General features: G+C 40.0%; 2 protein-coding genes across 2 annotated transcripts in view; both read left to right on the top strand.

The window, feature by feature from the left end:
• Positions 1 to 386: 386 nt before the first annotated feature.
• On the top strand, positions 387 to 3810 carry Tmco2 (transmembrane and coiled-coil domains 2). The gene is given in 3 exon segments (XM_047566939.1): positions 387 to 635; positions 638 to 715; positions 3464 to 3810. Coding segments are annotated over 3 exon segments (552 nt in total). The 5' UTR covers positions 387 to 472; the 3' UTR covers positions 3775 to 3810.
• Positions 3811 to 11248: 7438 nt separating this feature from the next.
• The window catches only part of Zmpste24 (zinc metallopeptidase STE24), a 49677-nt gene continuing 46237 nt past the window's right edge, over positions 11249 to 14688 (top strand). The window contains 2 exon segments of the mRNA XM_053743425.1: positions 11249 to 11588; positions 14278 to 14424. Coding sequence (XP_053599400.1) covers positions 11466 to 11588; positions 14278 to 14424 — 270 coding nt within the window. The 5' untranslated portion in view covers positions 11249 to 11465.

The raw sequence follows: 14688 nt of genomic DNA, 5'->3' as shown, positions 1-14688 counted from the left end.
GGGGATTGAACCCAGGGGACACTTTACACTGAGCTGCATTAACAGTATTTTCATTTATTTTAAGCAGACAGAGTTCCTGAGGCAGGCCTGGAATTTACAATCCTGTCTCAACCTCCCAAGTGACTGGGATTACAGCCCCTTGTGAATGCCTCCACACCTGGCCACTACCCATGTTACAAGTGATGGGTGGCTACCACATTGGGCAAGGCAGATATAAAACTTTCATCATTGCAGAAAATTATATCGGAAAGTGCTGTGACTAGCCAAAGATCAGAGAAAGCACAGTGAATGAACTGAAAACAGGCTAGTGCTTGGTTGATTTTGAGTGAGAATGATCCGAACTATGGAACAGTGACATCACAAAGTACAACTCATAATGGCTCCAGAACACTTGGGCTCCCAGACCACTCTCCCTAACTCATGTCTAGATTCCTGAAGCCTCTGCACATGTAGTTCCTGGAGCTGTATTAAAATGACACCATCTTCACCTTCACCTTCTACCTGGGACAACCTCTTAGATTCTGTCTCTCTCCGCACAATATGGAATTGGCTGCAAGCAACTTTTCTGGGAGAGACTAATGTTCCTCAGCAAACGAATTTGGGGCTAATAGATAATCTTGCTCCGGCTGTGCAAATCTCCTGGGGATTTGCTTTTTAATTTTGTTGGCAATAGGATTATTTGTCTTATGGAAACGAATGTGTTCGGTCAATTCAGGTTGTACTCTTTTGTTACAGAGAAATTTAAATAGTTATAAATTGAATTTTGATTGTTTCTCCCATGTTGCTGCCACCTAGCTTTAAGAACATGCAGATGATCAAGGGTGAACCCATGTCTCAAGCTGGTAGAAAATAAGTTATCCTGGAAAACCTCCACCACTGGGTTTTGAGCATAAGAATACTCTTTTCTACAATGACCTTTTGTTTGTCTGCTATGATAAAATAGACCAAATTCATAACCTTACCCCAAAACTTATTTGATCACTTATTCATCTTTGAGTGACTATTATGTTTATAGAATAAGCATTGTAGAATAACCAGGATCTTGGGTATTTCTGTTCTTACTGTGACATGTTCTTTAACTGATAGGAAGCATGTAAAGTCATCACAATGTTTTCATTATTATATTTTAACAAAATAAGCCTCCATCCATATATAGGGGCTCTTTGGGATTGTGAGAAACATTCAGGATTTTACTTTCTTTGGTTTGATTATTAATAATAATTGCTTGTTAATAATATAGTCAAAGTGTTTTGGGAATCCCAGTAGCTAATGTGAAATGGATCGAGGTTATTTTCACATGACAAATGAGGAAACTGAGGTGCATTGAGGTTCAGTAGAAATAAAAAGAGAGGATTTAAAGGGGACTTAATTTTTTTGTAGTTATAGATGACTTTTATTTTAGATGGCTTTATTTTATTTATTTTTGTGCAGCACTAAGGATCAAACCCAGTGCCTCACACATGCTAGGCAAGTGCTCTGCCACTGAGCTACAGCCCCAACCCTAAAGAGGACTTTCTTAAATAGTGATTTACTTGATAAATGCAGAAGTTATTACTGGATTATTTTGTAGCATTCACTTATTTATTGCAGTTCTGGGGATTGAACCCAGGATATTCTACCACTGAGCTACATCCTAGCCCTTAATCTCTATCATCTATCTGATGTAGAATCTCACTAAGTTGCCAAGGTTCGCCCAAAACTTGGAATCCTCCTGCCTCCGCCTCCTGAGTAGCTGGGATTTACAAATATATAGCACCAGGTCCAGCAACCTCTCAAAACACTGCATAGTAGGCAGGTCAGGGATTATCATCTCCATTTTGTAAGTGAGGTAACGTGGGTATCACCTGCCCAAGTTCATGTTGTTAGAGCTGGCAAAGCTGGGATTTGAACTCAATTTTTTAGTATTCCAAATTAAGTTCTCCAAAATATCATTTAATGCAATCCAACTGATCTTCAACAGAAAAGAGCATGTGTGTACACATATATGAATAGGGTGTATGTATATATTATACATATGTGTACACACAGTTAATAGGAGAATGTCAGGTAAGAAAACAAACTTAACACACAGTGGTATATGCTAATAATCCCAGCAACTCCAGAGACTGAAGCAGGAGGATTGTAAATTTGCAAGAATAGCCTCAAAAAAAAAAAAAAAGAATAGCCTCAGCAACTTAGACCCTGTCTCAAAAAATAAAATAAAAAGGGCTAGAAATGTAGCTCACTGATAAAGCACCCCTGGGTTCAACTGGAAAGAAGGAAGAGAGGGAACAAAAGGAAACAGTCTAATTCTGGGTTTAGCTCAATCAGAAGAATGAGCTTGTAGGCCTTCAGACACATGCTTTTTAAAAAAGCAGGGGGTGGTAGTGCTATTACAGAACAGTTAATGGTGTGGGCTCTGGACTCAAACTGCTTAGGCCTAAATTTCTATTGATTCACTTGCTCTGTGACCTGAGAGAAATCACTTAAACTCTAAGCACCAGTGTCCTTATCTGTAAGATGGGCTAACTAGCAGTACTTCCCTCACAGAATTGTTGTGAGGATTAAAACTTAGCATATGCATACTCAATAAGCAGGGCTCATTATTTTAAATGAGGCAATTGGTTTTATTCCTATCCCAGCAGGAATCTGTCTTAGCATATTAAAACAATTTTTTATGACCAGAAAATCTAGTTTTTCAGACCACTATTCTTGGAAGTGAGAATTCCTGGATTTTAGTCCTGGTTCTACCACTTCCAATATGGACCTTGGACAATGACAGGATCCAAACTTAAAGATATCTAATGGTATACGGTTCCTTTTTTCTTTTTTTTTTCTGCATAAATAGGTCATGCAGAAAATAGGCAATATAACTTCTAGCACAGAGTCCAGCATGTGGCAGATTCAGCAAATAATAATATTACTACAATTTTTTTTTTTTTTTTTTTTTTTTTTTTTTTTTTTTTTTTTGGTACTGGGAATTGAACCCAGGGCCTCACAGGTGCTAGGCAAGCCTTCTACTGAATTACACCCCTAGCCGCCCTTATTTAGTTTGGTACTGGGGATTAAACCCTGAATGCTTACCCACTGAGCCACATTCCCAGCCCTTTATTTTTTTATTTTGAGGCAGGTTCTCCCTAAACTGCTTAGAGTCACACTTAGTTGCTGAGACTGGCTTTGAACTTGCAACCCTCCTGCCTTAGCCTCCCAAGTAGCTGGGATTATAGTGAGCACCACCGCACCTGGTTTATTCATTAAATGCAAAAAAATACTTCCAAAGTATAGTGGTCTGAAAAACTGCCTACCACTTCAGTTTGTAATAATATGAAAAAGATTAATAAATATGAAAATGTTCTGTTAAAGGAAAGTTTGGCATAGAAATGAGGTATTACTGTTACTATTAGATCTTTTGCATGTATAGTAAACTGGCATTTCACTTGAATGAACAAATAACACTCAAATTCTGTTGTTTTGTTTTAGAGAGTGTTGCTGTTTGTAATCACACTCTACCAGCTTTACAAGAAGGGCTCAGATTTTTTTCAAGCTTTGCTAGCCAACCCAGATGGGAATGGTCAGAATCAAAACAGTAGTAATTTCTTCCTGTCCTTGGGTCTGCAAGAGAAAATTCTGAAAAAACTTCAGATGGTGGAAAACAAAGTGAAGGACCTGGAAGGGATGATCCTTGCCCAAAAACCTGCCACGAAGAGAGATTGCTCCTCTGAGCCCTACTGTAGCTGCTCCGACTGCCAGAGTCCCTTGCCCACATCAGGGTTTACTTCCACATCTGAAATGTGATGAACTCCAGTCTTTTCCAGAAAACACTGTTTCCCTCATGTGTGCAGTGGTGTTATCAATAAAGATAGAGAACTAGATTGAAATTATCCTGCAAGAACTGACTCTCTATTCAATAGTGTCCAGCTTCTACTTGTGTGTATAGTAGGGTAAGATGGAGTATGCAGATAGTTAAAAAATGTCTCTTAGGGTGAGGCTTCACGGTAGAATACTTACCTACCATGCAATTTCCAGTGTGTGTGTGTGGAGGAGTTGGGATTGTAGTGCTACTTGTCAGGCTGAAGACCATAAGCAGTTATGTAGGAAAGGAATGGAAATGGGTTGAGGAAAAGAAGGGAGGTGGTCAGAGCTACTGCCTTAGGATCCTGCTAAGAGGTGGGACCGAAGTATTGAGGTGCTGTGCTGTGGACTGTTCTGAAGACATAGGCTGGCCTGTGCTGTGGTTTGGCATAAGAAAAAATATGCAGTCCCATGAGATTCCTGCATTAATTACTCAAAGGTGAGTGTTTTAGTCAGCTTTTCACTACTCTAATAGATCTGACAACATTTAGATGAAAAGTTTATTGGGGGCTCACAGTTTTCAAAGGTCTCAGTCTGTAGACAGCCAGTTCCATCAGGGCAGGAGGTAAGGCAGGACATCATGGCAGAAGACCGCGACAGAGGGAAGCAGCTCACATGATGATCAGACATCAAAGACTAAGCTTAGCTCATCAAATATATACCCCAAAGGCACCTCCCCACAATGGCCTGTCTCTTCTGGCCACACCCTACCCACCTCAAGTACCACCTCAATTACCAGTTAATCTCTATCAGGGGATTAATTCACTGATTGGGTGAAGGCTCTTATAACCCAATCATTTTACCTCTGAATGTTCTTGCATTGTTTCACCCATGAGCTTTTGGAGGAGACGTCACATCCAAAACGTAACAGTGATCAAGGGTGAAACTAATTTTATGACTTTTGCTGATACCTACTCTGTGTTAAGCATTGTGAGAATCCTGGAGATTAGTCCTGAGTGCTTCAGGAGCATTGCCTGGTCAAAGGGACAGGCAAGGTCAGAACAAGAAATTATAGTACAGTGGGGCTGTATCATCTTGAAATTATGTGACTCCAGCTTGGCAGGGAAACATTGCACACAATGAATGTGTGCTCTGTTGAGGGAGGAGAGGAGGAGACAGATAGTGAGGGTCCTACTGAGGAGATGGCAGTAGGTGGTTCTCTAGCAGGGCTCAGATTTTACAAACTGTTTAATTTTGGTACTATAAATGTGATCATGGTCATTTGAGACACTTTATAACTATCTGGCATCTCAAGTATTTCATTTGGTGTGCAAATAAAGTAATTGTTGCCATGTTGGAGAAAAACTGTTTCTGCTAATCAACAGAGAACAATATAGCAGTCTTCTTCCTAAAAGGATTTCCAAGGGTAATTTTGACCATAATTCCTGCCTAGTGCCCTGATGTTAAAATGCAACCTCTGTGTAAGATGAGACTTGGCTTTACAATGTACAAGTGCAAGAACCAGTGGGTGAATGTAGGGTAGGGCCAGAAAAGGATTTGCAGAGGAAGTGACATTGAGGTGTCCCATAAAGGATTACATAGCAATGAAATGGAAAATAGTTCTCCTGGGGATCATCATTGGTGTATATAAGAAATAGGATGGCTCACTTAGGAAACAAGGAGAATTTCGACTGGCTGATGCACTATTTTCAGAGTTACATTATGATTTTGGGTTCAGGCAAATTCTAACCTCAGCTTCAAATCAGCTTTAATTCATGATATGGTAAACTGAACAAGCAAGTTGACAACATGCATTATCCAACAGTTTAGATGAGAGGTTTGTTACTGTGCTGCTGTATGGAGTGTCATGCTAATCTATAAAAAAGGCCTTGATAGTAACTAGACTGATATCCGTATTGAAGGACCTTTAAGGTCATACCGTCCTGAGGTAGAAAAGAGGAATAAAGATAGGCAGAAAGAAGACAAAAGGGGAAGAAAAAGAGACATCAGCTGTAAGTCTAAAAACCCACAGGCAGACTTACTTCCCTGATCTGTTTTTTTCCTCCAGGCTTATCACTCCCAAATTTCTAAGAGAACTACAAATTTTAGAGTCATTATAAATTAATTTATCTATGAAAATTGCCTCATTTTAATCAGAGTTTAAGTACACTATTAGTCTACACAATGTATTTTTGGATTAGATAAAGCAAAGGAGATGTATTTAAAGAAACCAATAATGTAGACACATTCCAAACATCATCCAGATAGAAGAGACAATGTCATTGAAGATCCTGGGAGATGAGATAACCATCAACTTCTATAGATCTTCAAAGAACTGAGTTCACCAGGCTGATGTTGCTATCCCACGCCTTCCCGTGCCACCCTTCACAAAGCACTTCTCACTCTAAAGATAGCCTTCATTCTGCTCCGAGAATGTGTACCTTCACCTTTCACTTTCTATTGATTCCTCCTCTTTGTTAAAATCTGAAGTATCCTTAAATTCTTTCCTGTAAAATGTCAAGAGCCTGGAAGGTCCAAGTAGAGGTCTTGTCTCCTTTGCCTCTGGAGAGACCCTTATGATGAAAATATAGTTTGGGTTTTGGACTGTCATAAATATATCATTATAGGTCTTTTAACAGGGAGTAATGTAGATTTAGACGCCCATGTGGTAAACAAAGTAGAATAAGCTAGATACAAAAGATAAAACAGACTAGCTGCTCCTGTTAGACTGTCACAGTGTGATAGAAACTGATGGGGTCACCTCACTCCTTGCTTTCAGCTCCTCAGAAAGGTGTGTGTGTGTGTGTGTGTGTGTGTGTGTGTGTGTGTGTGTGTGAAAGAGAGAGAGAAAGGGAGAGGGAGGGATTGATTCATACCATAGACATAGGAAATTGATACCAAGCATTCATTCAATTAATAGGAATCAGAGAATCAAGGCAAGATAGTTGAAGAGTTTGAGAGCTATTTTATCATTTAGGTTAGATCAATGAACTACCCCTAGAGCAGTGTCTACCACTTTATGGAGGAAAATTCTTATTCTCCAAATTCAAACCTTTCTCTGGTTGGCAATGATCCTATTAACAGCCTGTTTTGTTTTGTTTTATTTTATCCTGCCCTGGTCTTTCACTGGGTAGGTATCTTAGTTGAATTTTTCTCCCACCCTATTCTTTCTTTTTTCTTTTCCCCTCTTTAACCCATGAGTGCTGTTTTAGTCAGCTTTTTTGCCACTGTGACCAAGAGATCTGACAAGAACAATTTTAGAGGAGGAAAATTTATTTGGGGCTCACAGTTTCAGAGGTTTCAAATGGTTGATTTCATTGCTTTGGGCCCAAGTGAGGCAGAATATCATGGCTAAAAGTGTGGAACAGGAAAACAACTCAGGACATGGAACAAAAAAGTAGAAGGACCCGCTCCACTCTTTAGGGGTAAAATATGTACCCCAAAGGCACGGGTCCCCAGGGATCCACATCCTCTAGTCACACACTACTTGCCTATAGTTTTCACTCAGTTAATCCCTATCAGGGGTTTAATGTGCTGATTAGATTAATGATCTTGTGAACCAATCATTTCACCTGTAAACTTTCTTTAATTGTCTCACACGTGAGCTTTTGGGGGACACCTAATATATAAACCATAACAAGACAGCATCTCACTAAATTGCTGAGTCTGGCCATGAATTTGCAATCATCAATCTCATTCTCCTGAGTAGCTGGTATTATAGGTGTGTCCCACCATGCTGGCTTTAATCTTGCTTACCTTTGAGAACAGGATGTCTGAAGACTGAGAGTTCTTCAGCTGGGCTAGTTGAAACTGGTGCGGTCTCAGATGGCTAAACAAATCTCTAACTTCATTTTAATAAAAGACATGAATATTCCTCCCTTTTATTAGTTTCACTTCCTTTACTCTCTATATATATATCCTCCTAACTCCCAAGGGGTGGGAAGTTTTATTCTTGGCCAAGAATAAAAGTTTCCTTCAATGTTCAAGTGGTGCTCAGTCTTATTATTAGTTCTACAATTCTGGGAGGGAAAAAGGACCCAGATTTTGGAGTAAAAAGTTGATAATACTTCGAAACTCCTGGTTTTTTCTTTTCTTTTTTGGTTCTTGTGTGTGTGTGTGTGTGTGTGTGTGTGCTGGGGATTGAACCCAGGGCCTTGATGCTCTCGAGGCAAACACCCTTACCAACTCAGCTATATCCCCAACCATGAAGCTCCTCTTTGTAGATTCCAGTCTGTTGGTGCTTTCTGTAAAGTGAATACATAGTTATTCACTTTCTGTAACTCACTTTTCTATCCACTGCTACCACACTAGTCCTAGTCATCCTCTTTCACTTGGATACTTTTACGTGTGTGTGGTGCTGGGGATTGGGCCCAGGCCTTGTACATAGGAAGCACAGGCTCTACTACTGAACTACACCCTCAGACCTCACCTGAGTTCTTGAAATGGCCTAACTGGACCCCAGCTTCCATCTGTGTCCTTATTACATTTATCCTCTGCACAGTAGTCAGAGGGATATCACTTCTCAAAACTCTCCAATGGCTTATTTTTCATTCTGAGTAAAAGGTTCTAACTAGGAGATTGTGCATTTCCCTTCCTCCTTACCCTCTTACCAGTCTTCAGATGGGTTAAACATTGTCAAACTTCAAGGTCTTAGCACTTAATGTTCACTCTGATTGACATTTTCCCCATTACCCAAGTTTTTTTTTGGAGGGGGGTCTGTGATCAACTGTTGGTCAATATTAAAGGCCTCCCTTGACCATCTTATGTAAACTAGTGCCCCTCACACCAATATACTCTATTCCCCTTTCCCATCTTTTTCTTCATAGCACTTACCACCACCTCCACTTTTACTGTGACATATTTGCTTCTCATCTCTCACTCCATCTATCCTTGCCCACTAAGAATATAAGTTCCAGGGAAGGATGGGCTTTGGTTCACCCCAGAACCTAGCAGTATCTGGTATTTTGCAGATATTATTTCTTGAATGAATGAACTTCAGTCAGTTTTGGCTTTTTGAAACTTCATACCATCTTCTTGTTTCTCTCTCTTTGGACATGGAGATAGATCCTGTCTATGATGCCATTCTCCCTAGTATGAAGAGCTAGTAGCTAGCCTTTACTGGGTACTTATTTGTCATGTACATTGCTTACAGCTTTACATGAATTTTCTCATTTGATCCTACAATGAGGAGGTGAGGTACCGATGAAGAACTGATGCAGAGAGATTAAGTAACTTACTAATTATTGGATATGGCTATGCCTGGCACTCAAGCAGCTTGACCCTAAACTTGTGCTCTCAGTCAAAAGTTTGAGTGACAGATTTCTGTGAGGCTTTGGACTCACAGATAAGGGCAAGAAGAGGTAAAGAGGGCATAGCAATGATGACCCTAGAAGAGAATATTTTGATGTTTATGCTCCCATCTAAAAGTGTTCAACTTAATTTTAAATAGTTGGCAAGAATGTAATTCTAGCAAATTATAAATACTGACATTTAAAAACGGTTAAATCGCTTTTTATGATGCATCCAACAGTATGTATAACAATTGAATAAACACCCTCATCCATTAAAAAAATACATTAATGAGCTTTTCAACATCATTCTCTCCACCCTATCCCAGTAGGCAGAGAAATTTATTTAGTAAAGCAAGGAATACATATTCAGGGGAGAATGCAGGCCACTCACGAGTTAGAAATGTCTTTTGGGGTAAAGTAAGGGGAAAATTTGAGTTAGAAGCTTTGGAGATAAGACAAATGAGGCAATGTGGCCCCTCTCCAGCAGGCGAAACAGTCTTACATTGTTCCTTTATCATCTCCAACTAATATTTAGGTTCTCCTCTGCCATGTTATCCAAATGTAAATTAATTAGTTTGTAATTATGTCTAAAAACCTTTATTGATCACATCTTTGCAATAAAATATGCAGGAAAGTAAATTTTAACAATTTGCTGTAACTTATGGTTCTATGTATTAGAAAAAAATTCTTCTGCATTAATCATTGCAATTGTTTAGTATATAGCTAGTCAAAACAACACAATGACAAATTTTGATAATACAGAAACATAAGTGGTACAATTCTATAGAATGCTTTTCTTAAGGCTGGGAAAGGGGAAGCTCAGTTGGGAAGAGGGCTTGCCTAGCACATAGAAAGTCCTGAGATTGATGGGGCTTTCCTATCGCTTAATTAATGCACTTAGATGAGTATTTCTTACTGCTAAATCAACAGGGTTCAGTTTCAATTCTATTCCTTTTTTGTTTTAATAAATGCAATGCTAAGAAATATTCAAATAAGTAGATGAAAAGCTAGTGGTTTTGTTTAGGTAATGTTAATCAATTTGGGGGCTTCTCTCTGAGGTATAGTACAAGAATCAAAAGTAATATTCATCAGCTGACAATTCAATTAGGTTAACCATTATTTTGTTGAATACAAAGAACCGGAGAACATCTTACCTACAAAATAATTTGCTAGTCTGTTATTAGAGCCATTTACTATTTTTGTTGTTGTTTTAAATTCCAGATGGAGTCTCGCTAAATTGCTGAGGCTGGCTTGGATTCTCCTGCCTCAGCCTCCAGAGTCGTTGGAATTACAATAGTGCGCCCTGGCGCAGTATCACTGTAATTTAAATACAGATTTAGCTTAATTATCGTTAAAAGAATTAGTAACTTAGCAACACCAGTCTATAGAACCAATTAACCATCAGATTTACTTTGATCAAATTCTGACTTCTCTTTTCAGTGAAATAAAAGTGTGAACAGGTGTGACACATTTCACTTTTGAATCCGAAAACGGAAATGGCACTGAGGCTTGAGCACAGTTTGTCCTCTAGATGAAGAACAGGCCTTTCATTGCAGGAATTTCTAACTCACGCTATTCTTGCCTTGCTCCCGGACACACTTGCCACTTCCGGGTACACTTGGGGTGGATGACATAGATCTGTAAATGAAATTCTCATTGCTACTGTCATTCTCATCACTAATATAACTTAAGTCAGAACACCCCAAAAAGGCCAAAACAGTCCATGTGCAATGCCTCGCCTCGTTTTTTTGATATCCCACGGCTGCACCTACCGCAGTGTGACAGCACGAATCTAGAGGAGAGATTTTTAGAGTCTGGGAAATCTACAGTACTCTCCCATTCTTCCCAGCCACCTCAGGGCGGGGATGGTGGCTCAAGGGTTGGCGACCGCTAAACCCTGAATACCAGTCGCTCGTCCTATCCCAGGAAAACACAGCATATGCCGCAGCCCATTCTGGGCACCAAAGCCCCAAAAGACCTAAAGGAACCGCCCCTCGGGAGGTTTGAAAGCTCCGCCCTTGGCCGCTCTACAAGGCCCAGGAAGAGAGCCAGAACCCTGGGCAGCAACCCAACGTCTAGAGGCGGGGGAAGGAAGTTGGTGCAACGCCGCTGAGCCGGGGCCGGAAACTCTGCGTCTGGGCTCCCGCCCGCTTGGGCCGGAAGTGAGGAAGGTGGGGCTGGTCCTTTTCTACCATAAAGTAGGAATCCCTAGCGGGTGTCGGCAAGGGGAAGAGTGTTTTTGTGACACTGCCCGCAGCGCGGTGGGGCTGGCATGGGGCGGGTGTCTGTGTAGAGGCACTCGGAAGGGACCGATATCGCTGTGGCACCGCGGAGACGCTCTGAGAGGACGGGTGTCGGTGTGGCACCGGTGCACGCTGAAGGATCTGGTGGAACCCGGTGGCCATGGGGATGTGGGCGTCGCTGGACGCGATGTGGGAGATGCCGGCCGAGAAGCGTATCTTCTGGGCGGTGTTGCTTTTTTCCTGGACAGTGTATCTTTGGGAGACCTTCCTAGCACAGCGGCAGGTGAGCCTAGACAGGGCCCACCTGACCCCAACACCCGTCAGCCTCGGAATGGACCCTAGCCCTTGATTTTGCTCCGGTCCCAGCACCAGTTTGACCCTAGCCCTTGCTGGGCCTTCTAACTTGGCCCTATGGCGGACTGTGGCTTTAAGGGGTTCTTGGTACCTCCGGGAAGTTTTCGTGAGACCCAAGCTTGTTGGGCCTTAAGAAAGAAAAGGCCAGCCTTCAAGTGTGAGCTTATGCTTGCTTCACAGTCTCTTAGGATCTTTGGGTCCAGACTCACTCCTTTATCTTTGTGTAAGCCTCCTAGAGGAAGCTGCTAACATATTAGAATCACAATTTCCCCATGACATTCGTGTTATCTATCATGCTCAACCACAGGATTAGGAAACCATTTTCTGAAAATAAAGATGTTGCAATCCTTCCAAGGACTTGCACTCTCCTTTTTCTTTTTAATCGCCTTAAAGTACATATGTTTTGCCAAAAACAAAAAACAAACAAAAAAAACAAAACATTTGATTGTTTTCATAAAAGGGTCCACATTATTTTCGTTTAAAAATTTTAAATAGTACCCTGGCGGCACACACCTGTGGTCCCAACTACTCTGGAGGCAGAGGCAGGGGTATCAAAAATTGGAGGCCAGCCTGGGCAACTTATTAAGAATCTATCTCAAATTTTAAAGGAGGCTTGGGAGCCAGTCAGAATGGTGCACACCTGTAATCCCAGCGACTGGACCATGTCTCAAAATAAAATTAAAAAAAAAAAACAACTGTGGATGTAGCTCAGTGGCAAAGCATCCCTCGATTCATTTCCTAGTGACAAACAGGAAAAAAAAAAAAAAAAAAAAGGAGGGGTGTTTGAGGATGTAGCTCAGTGGTAGAGCATTTGGCTAGCATACCTCAGTCCATGGGATCAATCTCTAGCACTGAAAAAAAAAATAGTAAAATGAAGGCAAAAGTTACTTAATAACAATTCCATAGAGATAACCATAATAAACAGCTTGAAGAGTTAGAGATCTAAACTTTTACTGGCAGTTGAACCCAGTAACTCTAACTCTAAGACTGAGTTACATCCTCGGCCCTTTTTTAAAAAAATATTTGAGGCAGAGGCTTGCTAAATGCCTGGCTTGGAACTTTGGCTCCTCCTGCCTCAACCTCCCGAGTATATGGGATTATAAGTATGGATCACCTCACCTGAGTTATGAACTTCTATTTTTATTTATTTAGTACTGGGGATTGATCCAAGGGGTGCTTTACCATCATTGACCTACATCCCCAGTCCTTTTTATTTTTTATTTGAGACAGGGTTTCACTAAATTGCCCAGACTGGCCTTGAACTTATGATCCCTGCCTTAGCCTCCTGAGTTCCTGGGATTACAGGCATGCACATTGTGCCTGGCTAGATAAGAACTTTAAATGAGTTTAAACGTTTAATTGACAGTTTTATTGTAGTCTCTCACTGTTGATTGCTTTACTTATATCTTCTGTGTTGTCACTGATGATGATGGTTGTAAAAACCTTTCTAGCTGTTCTGACTCTTTCTTGAGCATTTCAGTCCTTTCCTTTGCAATTTTTTTCTCAATTTACTTTCTGCATGAATCTATAAAAAATTTTTAATTTTTCCCTGTCATTTTCTGGGTGATATCGCAGTCTCTTTAGTCCACTATATTCAAAGTTAGGTGTTAAGCTATATAGATAGCTATGCTAACATAGCTCTTGTATGCCTTCATTAATACAGAATATTGATGATTTAGAGAAGATCCTTTGCATAAAGTAAACACATAGTATGTGATGTCAAAATTGGACAGGGGGCTGGGGAGATAGCTCATCTGGTAGAGTGCTTGCCTTGCAAGCACAAGACCCTGGGTTCGATTTCCCAGCACCGCAAAAAAAAAAAAAAAAAAAAAAAAAAAAAAATTGGACTGCAAGACATTGATTATCTGCCTGTCTTACTTTAATAATAAGCCTTAATAACTACTTAATAGTAAGTAGTCAGAAGAACAACTTCAATAATGCCTCCACTAAGTTATACTTTAATGCCCTCAACTGTTATTGATACTCAGTATATAGAGAAAGCATTTGTTGTGAAACTATTGTAGAAGACGATTCTGGGTTTTGTTTTTTGTTTTTTGTTTTTTGTTTTTGTATCTGTTCCTTGTGGTATGTCCCATGGGCCAAAATTACCTTTTAGAATTGGACATAATGAGAAAATTGATCTTAGATACATGGTAAGTTTCTGTGATTCCTTAAATCTCTCTTAATTTGGCTTCTAGGACCAAATTTAATGACTAACCACAGTGTCTATTATTACTGTGGTTAGTATGTTTACTTCTCTTTTCCACAAAATTTTTCTTCTGTATTATAGGACATATGTCATACCCAGAATGAGTGGCACCCTTGTGATGTTAAAGCTTTGGTTTGCGTATGTAAACTGAAGTGTGAGGATAATCCTAATTTTAATTTATCTAGTCAACTAGAATCATATTCTCTTGTTCTGTTTTTACTTCCTGCATCAGTTGTTTCAGTAATTAGTGTACTTGGTGAAATGCAGTCTTTTCGTATGTGTGAAACACACTTTACAGGCTTAAGTGACAAGTTAATGCTATAAACCATGCAATGTTTGATCATAAATTACTATTGTAATAAAAAATTGACTGTTTTGTTAAGGTGTTTTTTTTTTTTTAATATTTCAGAGAAGGATATATAAAACAACAACTCATGTACCACCAGAGCTAGCACAGATCATGGATTCTGAAACATTTGAGAAATCTCGACTGTATCAACTGGATAAAAGTACTTTCAGCTTCTGGTCAGGACTCTACTCAGAAGTTGAAGGCACTGTGAGTAATTTACCTTTTGGAGAGTCAGTCTCTCAAATTGTTTAATACTTTGCAATGTTTGTTTTCATTTTCGTATCTTTATGACACAAAAGAGGGTACCATGCCTACCAGTCCCACAATGCTTGAAAAACCTTTGTTGTTATTATTTTTTACCCACTTGGGACACTTTAATGTCATAAGCATGACCTGATACTTGTTATTTCAGTAGCTGTTGAGATGTAATTCACTTTCTATAAATTTACCCTTTGAAATGTACAATTCAGG

Source organism: Sciurus carolinensis, chromosome 1, assembly GCF_902686445.1.
Source record: "Sciurus carolinensis chromosome 1, mSciCar1.2, whole genome shotgun sequence".
In the NCBI taxonomy this organism is placed as follows: domain Eukaryota; kingdom Metazoa; phylum Chordata; class Mammalia; order Rodentia; family Sciuridae; genus Sciurus; species Sciurus carolinensis.
Note: the sequence above shows the minus strand (reverse complement) of the source record. Positions and strands in the feature narration are given on the sequence as shown.